The sequence below is a fragment of the Lacerta agilis genome, chromosome 1, assembly GCF_009819535.1.
Source record: "Lacerta agilis isolate rLacAgi1 chromosome 1, rLacAgi1.pri, whole genome shotgun sequence".
NCBI lineage: Eukaryota > Metazoa > Chordata > Lepidosauria > Squamata > Lacertidae > Lacerta > Lacerta agilis.
Window position 1 is genome coordinate 47,016,549 of NC_046312.1, and position 19,231 is coordinate 47,035,779.

General features: G+C 42.7%; 1 protein-coding gene across 22 annotated transcripts in view; it reads right to left on the minus strand.

Annotated features, from left to right (window-relative positions):
* The window catches only part of GPHN (gephyrin), a 235,191-nt gene extending 220,647 nt beyond the window's left edge, over positions 1 to 14,544 (minus strand). For 7 of the 22 annotated variants that reach the window (XM_033147695.1, XM_033147633.1, XM_033147684.1 and 4 more), the window contains exon 1: positions 14,387 to 14,543. In XM_033147695.1, the coding sequence (XP_033003586.1) occupies positions 14,387 to 14,450 (64 nt within the window). In that variant the 5' untranslated portion in view covers positions 14,451 to 14,543. Of the gene's footprint in view, positions 1 to 14,386 lie in introns of all 22 variants that reach the window. The other 15 variants (XM_033147749.1, XM_033147759.1, XM_033147729.1 and 12 more) reach the window with 5 other exon arrangements.
* Positions 14,545 to 19,231: the final 4,687 nt, after the last annotated feature.

A 19,231-nucleotide genomic window follows, 5' to 3' on the forward strand; every position in this document is an offset into this window, starting at 1 on the left:
TGTGTGGGGACGACGACGACGACGATGACTAACTGTCATTTGCCAACTTTGTTTTTTTATTGCTTTAGCAAGTTTCAAGAAGAGTAAAACTACAGTACAACATTCCAGTCCTCAGTTGTCAAGAGGCTTCTGCTTAGAGCAGGGTCGGAGAACCTGCGGCCATTTCAGACACTGTTTGACTACAAGTCCCACCATCCCCTACCTTGTGGGCTGGGGCTGATGTGTGGTCAAGATCAATAACATCTGGAGGACCACATGTTCCCAGTCTTTGGTTTAGGGAAATGGATGGATAGGAACAGGAACAAGGAATGAAACAGATTCTAAAGAGAGTGAAATTTTAATGGAAGCTTCTAGAAGCACATTTCTACATTTGCTATGCACACGTTTATGCCTACAATAAGCAATGGATTGCATCAACTGCCAATAAAGTTAAAAGATTAAAGGAGTAGGAGTACAGGAATAATCACCATGTTCCAAATAAGCTGGCAGTATCAAAGCCCAGTTAGTTTCCAGAAATTCAAACACAGAATGAGCAACAGAAAGATGACACAAGTTGCTGCAAATTGGAACTGGCCAGATTTCCAAAAAAAAAAAAAACCAGAGGGAAAGTAAGAGGTAGAGATAGACATCCAAAAGGGAAATGGCTTCAAAACTGTGCACATTCATGTCCCTTGAACCAAGTAGATATACAAATATGTGAACCCTAAAGACAATGTGATAAAGTAGAAATACCACCAGAGTTTGAGCCTGATCATCCTTTATTAAATAGAAATACCTACCAATAAAAACCAACCAATGTGCTTGACATTAAATGAAATTAAAGCTGCTGCTGCAGCACAAAATGTCTCTAAATGATGTCACTTGCAGTGCCTTACTCTAAGAAATCCATTCCTCAGAGCCAAGTTTGCAAGCCTACATCACCAGTCAGTGCAAGCACATGAGAAGTTAGGGATGCCAGCTTGAATAAACTATTGGGGGGACAGGTAAGCCCTGACCCGCATAATCAGTCACAAGGCACTTACACATACACCATTTGAATGGAAATGCCCATCAACTGGGGGGGCAGCCACCTCAAATATTTTATTGGGTGAGCAAAGGGACCTAGGCTCCTAGGAACTGGCACCTATGTGAGCAGTCATAAAGGAGTGAATTGTGACAGCAATAGGTGGGCAGGAGGGAGGGAGCAGCAGTGTTTGAGAATGGCAGTCAGCAATGTTTGGTGACTGGCCAAATGTAGCAGTGAGTGGCTGGCTAATTGCAGTTAAGGTGGCTAGCCATAAACACTTGAAATGGAGGGGGTTCACAAGCTATCAGCTGAGGAGTGTGTCTTAATTCACATAATGGAAGGGCTTGCACTGCTTACCTCCGCAACATCCTCCTTTTGTTGGAAAGCATCTGTAGCACCCGAACAACCTGTCTTTGACTCTCACGTGTACCTTTCCTTTTCAGGACAGGAGCCTTTCCAGGCAAACAGGAGGCTACCACTACATTGTACACTTCAACTATGCACCTAGCCTGCAAGTGTCTTCAGGCAATGGGGAAATTCAGCGAATGGATGAAGCCTTTTGAAATCCTAAACTAGAAATACCTGTAGTAAGGATTTACCTGTCTAACTTTTGTGTGCCATGTAGGTATGAGGAATTTCTGCCAGAAAGAGATGCCAACACTAAACTAATTTTGCTATTCTGCAACCAGACACATCTGTAATTATATTTTATACTGACATTACAAACCTTACATCAGAGGCTGAGCAGGCAAACCTGCAATATGTATGAATGTAACTTGTACTTTGACAGCAATGTGGCAGGCAGAAGTTCAACATATGAAATAATGGAAAAACTTCACCTCTAAGCCAAGAAAAACTGCATCTGATTTCCTCCCCTGTTGTGCAACTACTAAAAGCAATGGAATAAAAAGAGGTGAGAAATTTGCTCTGGAGGGTAAAGAAAAGAGGTTTTCATTTTATTCACTAAAAGGAAAAAACACTTACACCAGCACACATAGGTTATAAGTAAATCATCTACTGCAAATTGAAATAAGGCAGCAGACCTAAGCATGCTCACTTGAAAAATAACTATCAAAATCAACAGAACTTACTTTAGAAAGCATCTGTTTGGAATGAAAGCATGTAAGACAAATATTTCTCCTCATAAATGCACCCCCCACCCCATCATGCACCCCTCTCCACATTTTTTTTCTGGTGCTGCCACTGGTCTTCATTCAGATGAACAGAATATAAGGCAGGGACCACCAACATTTCAGGTTACTGGGTAACTCTGAAATGGGTGTGGGTCTCAGTCACAAAATGGCTATCAAGGGCTGCCTCCCACATCTAAATGATCAGGGGCGGGGGAAACAAGGCCGCTAAATGGTACAGGGGTTCTCCCTCCATCTCAAGGCACCTACATCAGCCACTAGTGCACTCACTCATAGAGAGAAGGTCTGTTCGCATTTCCTCAGTTTAGAAAATATGATGATCAGTGCTATTTTTCTAGAAAAAGATGTGCGGGAATTCACCATGAACACCTCCCTCGTTATCTTATAATAGCAATGGCGCCCACCAGAGAGGTGGGCAAGTCAGAGAAGAAAGGGGCTGCTCAGCTGGGGAGTGCAAAGCTGCTTCCTCCGTGGCGAGGCGAGATGCTGGGGTGAAACCGTCTCAGTGATTTCACCCCAATGCCTCGCAGCACTGTGGTAGGAAGCAGGGTTTTGAACATCGTGGTGTACTGCCAGACCACAATGTTTTCCTGGTAATACTCTGTACACTACTATTTTCAATGCCTGCTGATAACGTTTTTCGTTAGATAAGCCTACCCAGATATGTAGAATGTTGACATGTGTTTTAATCTGTTTTTAGTTTATCATTGATCTTAATTGTTTTTGAATGTTTCAAATAATTGTTTGTAACTGTTTTCACTGATAATTTATTGCTTTATTCTTTTTGAAGTTTTTTTTACAGTCAAGCAGTGTGTGTGTGTGTATTTACGGTATGTGTGTGTGTGTGTGTGTGTGTGTGTATTATATATATATATACACACACACACACACATATATATATATGTATATGTATATATATATATATATAATGAAATAACACACCCTCTTATACCCTACATATCCTCATCAGTTCAGGAACCACTTGAACAATAATGAACCAACACACTTACTGCCATTTAAGTTCTATGTAGCCCATGCCTTCCCAAATGCCCATCATTTTCAAACCAGAGTCCATAATCTAGGGAATTAAAGCCCATCTGTTTACAACAGCTGCACATGACCACTAGAACATGACTTGTCCCTTGTGGATCTCTTCATTTTACCAGGAGTATTGATTAAAACCCCACAGTGCCACCCTCCTGCTTCAACCTGACTACCAATGTGTTATTGTTTTGATCCTTTCAGCATTCTTCATTACACCACACTAGTGCCCACCTGGATAAGCAACATGGGCTGACTGCCAGTTGTTTTAATAAGCTTTGGCACCCTTTCAAGAATGACTTTAATGCACACTCAAGGCAAACAGTGCAGGCCTCAGGATACTGTACTAAAGCAGGTCAGCAAACGAATCCCTATCAAAGTACATACCCAATCACAACAATCCTTCTGTTTCTTTTGGAAGTGGGAAACTTCCTGCTACTCACCTCTAAACATTTTCCAATATTTTTTGTTTTTTAGTATCTTCTCCACCACATTACTATAACTATAATCTCCCATTTTCCAGCCTTCAGTTTCTGTTTTAAAAAATATTTCTTGATTTATGATTTTGCACATCAAATATTCAATACTAAGGGAAGGTTTTCGGCAGTGTAGTTTCCCTGACTGTTGGTCTAAAGGCTTTCTTCATGCCTTCAGACATTTTGCGAATGTTGCTGCTGTCAGCAGTGAGTTGAATGCTCTGACACAGCCTTAGCCAGGAGTAACCGGCACATCATCTGGCAATCCACTGGGCATCTCTCCTTGCTTTTCTCAGTGCAGCAAGTGTATTCTTGCAGGGCGCACACTTGAAGTTTGCAAGAGCCTCGTGCTCTGCAGCAATAACAAGCTCCATGTCCTCAATGCCATCCTGAAACCAGTCAGGGATCTGCTTCTATCTTTTGCCAAAGGAGGACATAGCTATATTGTAGGTTGCCTTTGATGTAGTTCCTCCTTTTTTCGACACTGTCTCTCAACAGAGATTGTTCGATGGAATCAGAGAAGCAATCCCATAGTTCAGGTACTGCTGTTCTGGCAGTGTTAATTCATGGCCACACAAATTGTGTTATTGGTCAGTCCTCTTTGGCTGCAGAAGGATCTTGCTCACCACCAGAGAGTGATCGGTGTTGCAGTTAGCATTGTGATAGCTCTGTGTGACACAAGCACAGTTCAGTATTGATGACCTGGTGATAATTAGGTCCAGCAGGTACCAGTGGCCTGACCTTGGATGTCTCCAGGACACTTGTTGTTGTTGTTGTTGTTAATTTTATTTATTACATTTAGACATACGGCATTAAACAGTTACATAAAATGAGAATGAAAATAAAAGTGTATGTTCAGATAAACATTTCTGACTATATTAACAAAGTTTTCATTAAATTATATATATATAATCTTAATTATTACAGTTATGAAATTATGTATACCAATGTGTATGCTTAGATTGTAACCATTAGTAAAAGGTATTTTCTATCAATAACAATTTTAATTTAAAGGTGTAAGGGAGAATAAGGAAAATTAACCTAGATAATTCATGCATGTGCTGTAAACTATGGGTACTGTTCTGCCATATGCCTCATTATTCATGTAATCAATAAAATCACACCAAACTACATAAAAATTGTTATGTTTCCATTGGCCTCTTCCTACTTTTACTTTTTGTGTCAGTTTTTCCAATAATGCTGTTTGTCAAATTGCATTATACCATTGCTCCATAGTCAAAAATTGTAATGATTTCCATGTCTTGACAATGGTTGTTCTTGTAGCAATTAACAGATGTGTTATGAGTTATTTATTTCCAATTTGAAACTTATCATGACTATACAAATTAAGCAGAGATAGTCCTGGAGTCATGGGAACTGTTTGCCTTGTACTTAAAGATATTTCAGTAAATACGTTTTTTCCAAAACCTTTCTATTTTTGGACACTCCCACCACATATGCTGATATGTCCTTATAGTGAGACTTCCTCTCCAACACATGGGAGTTTGGATTTTGACTTTTTTGGATTTGATATCCCGCTTTATCACTACCCGAAGGAGTCTCAAAGCGGCTAACATTCTCCTTTCCTTTCCTCCCCCACAACAAACAGTCTGTGAGGTGAGTGGGGCTGAGAGACTTCAAAGAAGAGTGACTAGCCCAAGGTCATCCAGCAGCTGCATGTGGAGGAGTGGAGACGCGAACCCGGTTCACCAGATTACAAGTCTACCACTCTTAACCACTACACTACACTGTCCAGTTTTATATTAGCTAGGCATCAAGGTGTTAAGTACCAGCCATGTACAATTTTAAGGGCTCTTTCTCTTGTTGTTGCCAATATGGATTTGTATGACACTTTTATCCACAGACTGTTCCATGTCTCCTCTTCAATTTCTAAATTCCAATTTCAGTTCCCACCACCTTCTCAAATTTTACTGAGGGCAAAACTGAACCTCAATAACAGATTTATACAAATATGATATTGATCCATTTGCCGTTATATTTCATTTGACTATTATTTTATTATATGTTGTTAATTGTTTCATGACTTTGTTTTTAACCTGGAAATTTGTTTAAAAGCACCTTAATTGGTAACCTATGGTATTTCAATTTCACAACTGAATTTGCATTTCCTCGAAGGTAAGTGGTCATCCATTTTTGTAAAACACTTTCAAATAATACAGTTTGTTTCCACGCATCTATATTATAGGCTCTATACAGTATTTATTTATTTATCTATCTATCTATCTATCTATCTTTAAAAAGTATAGTGGGTCCTTATCAGAGAGATGTTGTTTGCAGATGATGCAGCCTTGACAGCACACTCTAAGGAAACTCTACAGTTTCATCAACCATTCTGCCCAAACCTTACTATCATCCTGACAGATACCAACATCCTGGGACAGGATGTTTTCTGCATTCCACGCATCAGCAGCGCTGACCACATGCCTAAGGTGGTAGGCAATTTTGTCTATCTTGGCTCCACAATAACTAGCAACCTCTCAATGCTGAACTGGACAAGCATACTGGCAAAGCCAGCTATGGCAATGACTCACCTTTCCAGAAAAAGGTATGAGAGAATGTGATGCTAACGACCAATACCAAGAAGAAGGTCTAGCAGACTTGCTTGTTGACCATGCTGCTTTATGGTAGTGAGACATTAAACCTGCCTCAACGCCTTCCACATGCATTTTGGGCATCACATGGCAGGACAGAGTCTTGAACAAAGATGTGCCCTCCCAAGCCAACATCCCCTGCATATTCACAGTCCTGTCTCAGCAACATCTATGCTGGCTTGGTCATGTCAACAGAATGGAAGATGGCAGGATCCCCAAGGATGTGCTCTATTGAGAGCTGGCTTCAGGCACCAGGCCCACTGGCTAACAAACTCTGTATTACAAAGATGTCTGTAAACGCAACATGAAGGCTGGCAACATTAACCCTGCAGTTTGGAATCCCTTGCAAATGACCACAATACCTAGAGACAGTCAATCAGGTTTTGTATCCCCACAGTGACCAGAGGAGGAATGACCGCTGGGAAGAGCACAGAAAGAAGAAATGCCACAGTACACCTGCATCAGCACTACCCGATGCTTTCATCTGCCGTACCTGATGTCTTCATCTGCCCCAGCTGCAACAAAACACCTCTCCTGTACATGGAGCCACAGCTGGCGCTGAAACTCTGCAATGGTTTGACTTCACCCATGAAGGCAGACTCTTCCATTGCTATATTAGAAATGCAGATATATAAGCTATTCACAAGATGGCTCCTGAAACATAGGTTGTGGGCACCACAACAGAATGTTTAGTCGCTTTTTTCAGTTGCACATTTGATTTTTTTTTTAAACACATGAACTAATGCATAGTTCACATCTGTGACACACTGTTAATAACACATTTTTAATAGCAATTCGTAATTGAACACCACAAACACAAATGGTGCTCAACCCCTGCAATAGTGGCAAAAATTAGTATTTACAAATACTGGTGTGTGTGTGTGTGTTGTGTGTTTTATGCAAGGTATTGTGCTAGCTTTGAACTTACATGTTTGGGGTTGGGAGGGAAGGCAAAGTGGCACATGGAAGGCAGCAGCCAGCGATCTCACTTTGGGTTCAGACAGTGATCTCATTTTGGGATGGGGGTAAGAGGCAAAGCAACAATGTGAATTGCCAAAACAAAGGTAATTTAAAGGACTAAAATCTCAAAGAAATACTTGACTAAACTACTTCTGGCACAACGAACACCGTGGCAGAAGCCAGAGTGCACATAAACACTGTTTACCTTCTCGCCACAGCGGTACCTATTTATCTACTTTTGTGTGCTTTTGAACTGCTAGGTTTGAACTGCTAGGTTTGAACTGCTTTGTCACAGAGATTTGAACCGCTGACCTTCCAATCAGCAAGCCAAAGAGACTCAGTAGTTTAGACCACAGCGCCATCCACACCCCATGATATATATATATAGAGAGAGAGAGAGAGAGAGAGAATATGATTTAACAAACAGCCTAGTACCCTTGAGCTATTTTGCAATTCCCATTAGTCCCAGTCAGCATAGCTAACAATTTGGGATAATCAGAGTTGCAGTTCACCAGGTCTGGAAAGGCTTACTTAGCATGAGTCATGGTTCCCACTTGACTGACTGCTCATATGGAAACCCCATTTATGTGATTTTGCCACTTCCCCACTACTTTTGGGAGGGAAGAAAAATTACCCAATCTCAGGAATGAAGGGCATAGTTAAACTATACCTTCAGATTCCTGAAACTTTAGGACACATATTATAATAGCATTAAGATGCTCTAAATGTTATCTTCTACTCCAGTATACATGAAAAAGAACTACATATATTCTAGGGTTAAAACATTACAGGGAGTTGCTTAGCAAGTTAGACAGTATATGGCACCAAACATCTAGAAATAATGAAATGATGAAATTATACCTGTTTACTTGTACATTCCAATCTTACACCTTGTACTCTGTCCAATAGAAACCCTAGACAACTAGATTAGAACTAAATGTCAAGCATACTATTTACATTCCCGTGTCAAGATAAGATAGAGTGTTAAGAATAAGATGTAATTAAATGACGATTGGATGCATACTTGAATGTGTAATCAATATGTGTGCGTATGTGTTTAATGTGCAAATGCATCTGTTTATAAGTTTACAACTATAGTCACTGCTGTGAAGAGGACTGCCAATAGTACACTATATTGAATCTAGGGTGAAATAGAAGTTACCAGCTTCACATCTTCAAAAATATGAAAAGTACCAAACAGCACCCCAGCTGACTCAGTATACCAAGCAGGGCTTTTGCATCCTGAATCACAAAACTGTTTCTTTAAAAAAAAAAAAGAAATAAGAAAGATGTCAGAAGTTCCATTCAGAATACTCAGGCCCTTGGGTGCACCTAAAATGGCTTTCCAAATTGTGACTATGGAAGGCTGTAAACAAGACACACATAGGAATGCCCTGCTGGCTCAGTCCAAAAGTCCATAAAGTCCAACATCCTGTCTGCCACAATGGGAAACCAGGTGCCTCTGTGAAGACCACAAGCAGTGCATGAACTAAAAGCATGGGAAGCTATGATCTTCCTGATGTTGCTGAACTCCCAACTCCTATTGCAATTTCCCCCCTTTAATAAATACTGGGTGAGCAAGGTGGTCATACCTTAGACCAGTATTTCTCAGACAGTGAGCTGGGAGCCTGGGTTCTGAGTACCGTAATTTTCAGCTGGGCCTCAATGCTACCGTCTGCCAAGTGCTTCCTCACTTGCCTGCCCCACCCCCTCCTATTGACTTGATATTAATAAAAAATTATGTCAGCAATTGCCAACTGATGATGTCAAATACTTCCCCTATCTGCCATCGTTATTGACAGGCTGTGTGCCCCTGTTTTGTGAGTGATAGGCTTCTGCAATTTTCAGCCCTTTCAAGTGGGCTGTGGAGTAAAAAGTCTGGGAACCCCGGGCTTAGAAAACTTTGCCATTACATTATCTTTTCAAAGAACAAAAACCACATACAGTGGTACCTCAGGTTACAGATGCTTCAGGTTATAGATGCTTCAGGTTACAGACACTGCTAACCAAGAAATAGTACTTCAGAATGAGAACAGAAATCGTGCGGCAGAGGCGCAGCAGCAGCGGGAGGCCCCATTAGCTAAAGTGGTACCTCAGATTAAGAACAGTTTCAGGTTAAGAACGGACCTCCAGAACAAATTAAGTTCTTAACCTGAGGTACCACTGTACTATTGGAGTATGGATTTGACTTGAAAGAACACACTGGCAAAGTAAACATGCCATTTATTCTCCCTGTGCCCATGAAATAGGGTTGCTGCACTTGCACTGAGTATGGAAGTCCTAACTACTTACCTTCCACCAAGGGGTTGATAAAATTAACATCAGCATGTCCTAGATTACACCAGAACTATGCCTATGATTCCTGGATAGGGAAAAAATTAAGTAAGAGTGTTCTGGTGGAAAACACATAGTGTGGTTTTAATTGAAATCATTCCTGGCCGATGGACGCTTAAAGCAAGTGCATACAGTAGGTTTTTGTTTTTTTAAACAGCAACTGAAACGTTCTCTTATTTGAAACCAAGAGAAATTGGTGATTTTTGCAACATTATGATTGTTTTCCGATTACATGGTAGATGACCAGTCAGAACCTGAACCATATTCATATATATCAGGAAACAAGTTCCATGGTATCAATGGAACTTACTTCCAAAATCCTGCTTAAGACCAGGCTGTAAGTTTACTAACTCAATAATTTCAGGATGGACTGCATGTAGTACTCAGAGCTCCTTGGTGATGCGGAATATCTTAAGCCTTATTTCACTATTGTAGCAAATCCATAACTCAATGGTTCTAGCTATTAACTCTTATTTCCAGACTACACTTCTGCAGCCACTGCACTGAGATCAGCTATGCCAAAAAGTTCAAACTGATCAACACTCACAAAAAAGAGCATAGATGTTAGTAACATTATTTACTTTTTAACCATAGTTCAAAAGTGAACATAACAATAAATTATAACCATGTATTTCTAAATACCAAACTATCACAAGACATATATTAGCCTACATTCCAACCACATTCTATATTATAGCAGCACTGGTCAAGTAATACTACATGTTCCAGTAATTATTTGTATACCCATGAAACATTCATAAATAACCACTTGCTTGAAGGCTCTTACAATGAAATTCTATACATCTACTCAGAAGCAAGTCCCACCAAGTTTAATGGGGCTTGTTTCCAGGTAAAATGGGCACAGGACTGCAAACTTCAAGGAATTACGACAGGCCGGGGTGGGGGGGTGGGGGTGGATTTGTGCTAAATAAGTTGGAATATTTTTCTAGGTCCCTGAACACATTCTGAACAGGGCTTAACATAGCCAGGAGACCACCTGGTATGTTGCAGTGTCTAAAGTTAACCAAACACCCTCAACCATGATAATAGCGATATACTGCACTAATCTACAGAACATTCCTATTGGTTGCTCTACAGTTGATTAACTTACTTCCCCAAGAAATTGAGCAATTTAGCTCTAACCTGACAACTTTCAGAAAGCACCAAGACATTTTTTAAAATTTGAATTGAATTGTGGGAGTATCCAAAAAGGTAAGGACTTAACTTTTATATCAAATTATATTTTCAATTGTATTTTTAAATGTCTTGACAAACAATGCTATCAGAGATCACATATAAAACAGGTAGAGTTTCGTAGACAAAGCTCTTAAACATACAGGATACCTTTATACTATTCACTATAGAACTATTGTATCTGTCTCTCAATGAAAGGAAAGAATAATAACATACTTCAATATAATTGCTATGAAAAACCTATCAGTACATTTAGCATTTGCCTAACCAATCAATGCAACACTTATAGTACATTAAAATATTGATGGTTATAGACACTTTTATAAAACTTTATGAATATGAAACAACTGAAAGATAAAGAGCTCATACTAAACCAATAAACTAACTTCCCATGATTTCTAAAATGCTACATAAGAAACACAGTAGCGATGATTATACCAAATCCAGAGGAATTAAAATTGGATCTCATCATAAATTACTTGGATAATACCTACAGATTCCATTTGCAATTCTGATAAACACCCATCAAACTGTAATTATTAAATTACAGGAGGCAAAACTTAAAAGACACAGAAAATATTCAGGTTAAAATAATATGTCTTTTGAATCAGCTTCACATCTTTCTGTAGAATAGGAATTACACCAACCAGACAAATAAAGAAATTTCCCTATTACTTGAAACAGCACTTTTTGCAACACCTGCAAGAAACTCATTACACTAAGACAGATTACTTTTCAAGAAGCACATATCCTGTACAACCCTCGTTTGTTTTTATAATTATTCTTTAAAATGATAAATTCAAACAATTGGGTTTGCTTTATTCCCAAATGCAACATAAAGACGGTCAGAACTACCATTTAATAAAGTAAACCTGGCCCCACAAAACAAAATTCAAAACGTATTTGCATATACTTCCCCCTAGACATTTATGTGACTTCTGTAAGAACCCCTGCCTCTGAGAGTATAGATAAGGAAAATATGCAAATAGGAAGACAAAACAATTCCAGCAGTTTGAATTTCATACCTTGCCAAACCACATCTGCCATATTTAACTATCCAGTTGTCTACAATGCCGAAGCATCATTAAGATTTATGTTTTTTTCTTACAGCAGCGGCTTCTAGAACTTTATACTCTGCCACAATATTATTGCAGGAAAGGCTTGACAGAAGGAAAGGAAAATAATTTCAAGCCTAACAACTACATTCTATTGGCAGCTACTGAAGATGAAAATCAGAGGCTGGCAGTTTCAGTACCAAGAGAAGAGAACAGCGCATCATCAGACTGGGATTTCCCAGTCACATTCACACTCAGGAAGGTTCCAAGTTGCTATTCATAGGCAGGCCATAGGCTCCCGCAAAATCTGGGGCAGCCAAGTACGCAGTACATGAATACAGAACCTTTTTTTTAAAGAAGAGATGCATTTTTATTTAATACCACAAGGCAAAAAAATAAATAATAGTTTGCTGTTCTATTTCTCATTCAGCTGTTTTATCTTCTCACATTAACTCAACTTAAGATTCCTTCAGGGGACAGAGAGTGGCTCTCACCCAGTCTCAATTAAAAGGAATATGAAATTATGTGCAAGAAAAATCTCTAGGGTTTTCCAACTCCCACTGGCCTGCCTCCCCCTCCTACTGATCATCACAAACACTTCCAATTTAATCTCATAGATCATTCAAACCCTCTAGCTTTGTCTTCAACTATATGAGACAGACATCTAGGCAGCCATATCACCAGAGAGAGAGAGAGAGAGAGAGAGATGGGAACGGAGGAATCAAAGCTCCACACTACATACTCACTAGAGAGCTATGCTTTGGAAGAAAATTCCCAAGTGAACAGAAGGCTGGTATTGGAGGTCAGCCCCATTGGGCAACTGCCAAAAACCCAGCCCCTTAGGCACACTCACTGACACCAACCCTAAGTATTTATCTGCTTCTGAATGCCACAACCACACAAGATGTATTGGTCCCCTGCTTCTGTGTGCAGGCCACCTCCTTCCAATGGGGCCCAAAGCAGGCAGCAAGGGGAACACTTAACCAACCTCTCTCCAGGAGATGGTGAGAATTGGGCCCAACACTGCTGCTCAGAGAGAGCCTGGAAACAAGTGGCAGTTGCTTCTTCTTGGGTAGGCTGGTGAGCAAGTGGCAGTGGCAAGGAAGAGTCACTGCCCCACTCACTCACTCCTTTCCTCTAGTTGGCACAACTGGGAGGATTGGGCCTACTGGTTCAATTCCAATCAACACACGACCTGCCACCTCTGTTGCTTGGTCACCTGTGCACTTAAGTAACCAGGGCAACAAGCGGTCAATGCCACCCAACTCTTCCCCGCTCCCTCTGGCCAGTACAATGGAACCAATTCAATCCACCACACTATCAGAGAAAGAGAACAGAGGTAGAAGCAGCTGCTCCTTGCAGCCTCCTTTGCTTCTGTCCACCTGCTTAGGAGAGCCAACAGCAGCCACCCAGCTCACAGAGTCGCCCTCTGGGTGGCAAGGCTGGGCCCAATCCCTTCTGCCGTGCCATCCAGAGAAAGTGTGGAGGCGTCGGTAGTGGGTCCCTGGCTGCTTCCTTCGCTGCTCACTTGCCCGCTCGAGCGGACGAGAGGTGGAGGCGGTTGGTTACGAGGCGCCGGCTGCTCCTTCTCCCTTTGGGGAGCGCAGCGGGGAAGATCGGTCCCACTAGGGGAGGGGGGTAACCAAGGGCATGTTACTCGTGGGGGTGGCATCCAGCGTTTGGAAACAGCCCTGCACCCATTAGCAAACCCCTCCCCCCCCGCGCCTCCAAATACACACAGACACACACACAGCGAGAGAGAGAGAGATTGAGCCTCCTCCGGAATGAAAAGGACCCAGTGTGAAGAAACGAAAAAATTGCAAAGGAAAGCCACCTCGGCCCAAGCTCAAGGCGATACTCTCCCGCAGGGAAAGCGGAGAGGGGTGCCCAGCTCGGATTCCTCCGGGGCCTGTGGGAAGCAAAGGGGACCATGCCGCTCCTGGCCATGCATCCGCTTTCCCTGAGCACCTGGATCTCCCTCGGCGCCCGAGGCAAACCCAGCACCGCCGCTTCTCTCCCCCTTTTTATCCCCCCCCCTTCCGCCTGCCTGCCTTCCTCCCTCCACGCGGGTTATTTACGGGCCAGTCCCCAGCGGGAGCGGAGAACTAGAGGCTGCGGCACTGAACAGCCTCCCGCCCGCATGCGGCAGCAACAGCAGCGCCCAATCCCACCAGCAGCCTTACTCTCGCTCACTTGCTCGCCCGCCAAGCCAGCTTTTCCCGTCCTCCCTCTCTTCCACCTCAGCCGGCGACGCCGGGGACGCTGCCGAGGCCGAGCTCGGAAGGAAGCCGGGGGTGGTGGGGGCGAGGGAGAGAGAGAGCACACGCGAGCCGGCGAGGGGCGCTCAGGCTCCGGGTGCAGCCGCGTCGGAGCCACGGCCGGGAGAGGAGGAGGAGGAGGTGGTGGTGGCTGTTGAGGCAGCGGCAATGGAGCTGGCAGCGGCACGACGGAGGCGGCACGACGGAGGCGGCTGAGGGGACACCCAGCGTGGAGCGGCCTGACCGCGAGCCCCGACCCGTAGCCACCTCTGCCCCGCTTCGCGGTCGCGGTTCGTTACCTGTGAGGACCCCGACGCGGATTTGGTGGTCGTGGTTCGTTAAAATCATCCCCTCCGACGCCATGTTTCCCAGCGCAGCCACCGCACTGACAGGGAGGCGGGTGGGGGGGAAATTAGGGGGGGGAGAAGGAGCGCGAGAGCGGGGAAGGGGGAGGAGGAGGGGAGAAGGGAACGCGCGGGAGGCGGAGCCAGCGAGGAGAAGGGACGGGGCGGGGGCGGGGCCAGGTGCCCAAGGGGCGGGTCTGCGAAGCTGTAGTGCATGGAGTGGGGCGGGAAGGGGGAGGAGCCTCGCGGAAAGCGGACGAACCAGGCTCGGCGCGGGGAGGAGCCGAAAAGAACGCGGGCGAGTTCTTGGCCGGAGGAGGACTTCTCAAGTGCTGGGCTCAGGCAGCAGCAATCGAGTGCCGGGAGAGCGGCCCATGCCTTGGCTCGTTCGGTTCTGCTTCTTTTCCGCCTCCTCCGTCGGATCCGATTGGGCTGCGAGGCGCGTTGGGGGAGGTCTTGTGTACCGGTGCTGGGGGAATCCGAACAGGGTGCTTTCCCCCCTTTCTTTTCTTTCCCCGCCGCAGAAAATACCTGAATCTCGCTTGTCTTCAGAATCCCCATTGCTTCTTTTCCGTACTAATGAAACGGCAGGAATATTCAGGGACCTGGAGCAGTTGGAACATGCCGGCATTTTCCGGCATGTACCTGCACTGCACCCACACCAACATCAGTCACCATTTTTACATCCACACGTACTCGACTGCATCACGCTGCACTGGCACATACTGCACTGCATTCATACGTGCAGGCAACTGCACGCGCACTTGCTGCATTTGACGGGCAGATTCTCGCCCTCCAAACACATCGCTCTGAGACTCATTCACATTGCAACCACGTTTCCTGCTCTGTATTGTATGCACGCTCCATATGCCCAATGGGAGTTTATTGGTATGGCAGGGCGTAGAAAGGTTGTTAAATGGAAGAAGAGAAATACAGCGTTCAGGTATTTGGAACAGCTAAATTCAAACCACAAGAGCTTTGGTCGTTTAATTTTGCTCATTATTGATGTATAGCACATGCAAACACACTGCGATGCATTCTCCCACATTCCATTCACATTCACTCATTGCATTGCATAACCCTGCATCACTCTGCAGGTTCACACACCTGCATTGCTTTAAATGCATACTGTACAGCAGTAACACATGACAGTACTGTACCCACTTTCACTTTCAGTGCATGTACACAGGCTTTGCAGTTGCATTGTTAAGGGCCATGATGGGAGCTTGGCAATTAGTGTTAATAAAGTGACAAGAGTATCAAATTCACAAACCATACCACAGTTGCTCACCATAAACAAAAACATGCATACACCTATGTTTTTCATGCATACACTCTAAAGGACCTTGTGCTGTTTTGAAGTTTAGTGGCATTTCATACAGCAACTTTAAAAATATTAAATTAGACAGATTAATTAACTCTTTAATGAATCTGTGTAATAGTGATAAACAGTGAGGTTTCACTAGCAGATCTTCCAAATAGTGCAGAAGTCATTCATTATAAGAAACAAAAAGTACAACTTCTGAAAATCATTTTAATATAACTTGTTTTGACATTAAGCTCTTCGTCAGTAATTTGAATCCACAGCATATTTAAATAAGAAGGTATAAATAAAATACAAAAAATAGAAGGTAAAATATTCAAAATGAAAGTCCAAACCAGAATAAAAACAAATTCACACACATTCAATGTAAGTTTAATCCTGGCCCTCATAAATGCATCAAAATACAAATATTTTAGCATAGGTTTCAAACAGGAACTCTACAACTATGGAACAGTCAACAATGCACATCTCTTTGCATGAAACCATTGTGTAAAGTTGGCATTTGCAGCCTAATCCTAACATATTTACTTGGAAGTCACTCTCACAGGGTTCAAATGCAGCATACTCCCAAGTAAGTATACATGGGATCTCAGCCTTATTTATATATTCATGTGCATTTTCCGCTGTTCACGTGGTATCCAAAGCAGCTTACAAACAAAATAAAAGTATGAGCTAGTAGTACACATAAACTAATGGAATAGTCTGGATATTTTTTTGGCCAAACACAGAGAATATGATAGGAGTGTGATGAGACCATGGGGAAGAGCCAGTGGGAAGCCCCAATAATATTAGGATCAAAAATAGCAACCCCGGAATTGATTCAGAAAGTTATATAGGTAGTGTAACTTTTGGAATCCTGCTGAAATACACTGGCCCATTACGAGGCAGGATAGCACATACAACCACTGAGTTAAAAAAGACTGTGGAGGTCATCTAGTCCCTCTGATCAATGCAGCATTTGCCACCTCGAGTGCAACTATAGCATCCTTGATCATTCTAAGCCTTTTCTTAAATTCACTGCTGAATTACTGTTAAAAGGTTTAACCCAAAACCTCTTCCCTGCAGTGCCTACCCATTTGGAGTAACAAAGTCTGTTGAATCCCCTGCATGGCACATGTCTTTAGTTCAAGTTCCTCTGTACCAGTTGCTATCTCCAAGGTTTTGAGTAGATTATATACTGCCAGCTGCTTTAACCAATAAACTGATGGAAATGTTGATCAAAATCAGATGCAGCATTGACCACTTTGGAATGCCACTATAAGTTTTTACAATCTTATGTTAGTCTTACCAGCAAAATCCACTTATTTTTCTGAGGAATAGGATTCCTTTAGAGCAAACTGAATATATAACATTAACTGTGGGTGGGTTTTAAAGACATCTTGTGGGACATTTAACAGCAGACTCCTTGTGGTATTAATAATAATAATAATAATAATAATAATAATAATAATACCCCACCCATTTATTTATTTATTTAATAAAATGTATATACACCACTTGATCTTTTTTATTATTATTTAAACACCTCTCAAAGCTGTTTACAAAAACATGATAGTGTACTTGTGGGGTTTGGGAGTATGCTCCAAGGCTCCTACAGGGAACCAAAACAAGAAGGGGTTAAATGGAGGCAAAAGTAAGCAAGGGAAGAATGTGTGTTAATTTCAGTTAGAATAATGCAGATGGATTAGGGGAATAACCCAAAGGCTACTTATAAATGTTGAGTTCTGAGGAAGCACTTAAATACAAGAGGCATTCCAGGAGGTAGGGGTATTTCAGGGAGTAAGAGACCTTTGGGTGGCTGAGGATGATAGGGCTGAATAAATGACATTTATGGGAAGAATTTACCTCTTAATCACCTTTTCTCTAAACAAAAAAGTCCCCAATGCTGTAATCTTTCCCCGTAAGGGAGTCACTCCATCCCCTTGATCGTTTTGGTTGCCCTTTTCTGAACTTTTTCCATTTCTACAATATCCTTTTTGAGATAAGGTGACCAGAACTGTACACAGTATTCCAAATGCGGTTGCACCACATTTTTTTTTGCATAATGGCATTATAGAATCATAGAACTGTAGAGTTGGAAGGGATCCCGAGGGTCATCTAGTCCAATCTCCTGCAATGTAGGAATATTTCAGAAGTATTACTGGTATATATAAACAGTATTATTTTCAGTTCCTTTCAGAATGATTCCCTAGCATGGAATTTGCCTTTTTCACACACTGGGTCGACATCTTCATCAAGCTATCCACTACGACTCCAAGGTCTTTTTTCTGCTCAGCCAGTTCAGACCCTATGACCTTATATGTGAAAATAAATTCTTTTGCCCTGACATGCATCACTTTACACCTTTTGCATTGAATTTCATTTGCCATATTGCCATTCATTCTGTTTCAAGAGGTCCTTTGGGAGCTTGTGACGGACAGCAGAGTCAGACCAGAGTCTGGTGATGCAGTCTACCTGAAATTCCACCAGAATGCTGGAACCTCTCTCTGATTGGCTGCAGAGTCAGCTAGACACAAAGGTGGGAGGGACAGCACTATGGGGGGCGGAATAAAAGGAGCAGTTTATGAGGGAGATAGGGCTAAGATTCAGGTTGAGAGGGTTTCGTTTTGAGAGATAGGGCTGGATAAGAAGAGGGATGGGATTTGATTTGAGATGTTAGACAGGTTTCGGTTGGGAGACAAAACCGGCTCTCCCTATCTCACTCCCTGAGTTACACATACACACTAAGGCAGGGGTAGGCAACCTAAGGCCCGTGGGCCGGATGTGGCCCAATCACCTCAATCTGGCCCGTGGACAGTCCGGGAATCAGCATGTTTTTATGTGAATGTGCCCTTTTATTTAAAATGCATCTCTGGGTTATTTGTGGGGCCTGCCTGGTGTTTTTACATGAGTAGAATTTGTCCTTTAATTTAAAATGCATCTCTGGGTTATTTGTGGGGCATAGGAATTCATTCATTTCCCCCCCCCCCCAAAAAAAAATAGTCTGGCACACCACATGGTCTGAGGGACGGTGGACCAGCCCATGGCTGAAAAAGGTTGCTGACTCCTGCACTAGCGAGAGGATAGAGGAGCCTTGCAGCTTGGATAGGCAGACCAGGCTGAGGGTCTGGGAAAGGTATATAAACAGGAGTGTCTTGGGAGGCCTGAATCTGAGCCAGGAGAGGTAGATCCTGTGGGAATTCAGGCTACCTGGGTGTCAGTATAGCCAGTAGGGGACAGTTCTTCTAGGTACTGAAGACTCCCAACCAGTAACAAGGGGCGAGGTGATCTCCTGGGTCTGTTATACCATTTAGAAGACCACAGGTGTGGGATGGTTAAGAGAGTGGGTAACTGAGAAGACCCCCTTGCACATGAACCAAAGCATTATAATATTTTGCTTAAGCCTGAGACATCTTATAGTAAGTTAAAGTAAATAGGTTAACATCTGTCTGAAATAACACATTTCCTGACCCACTTTGTTTCATAAACTTCCTTTT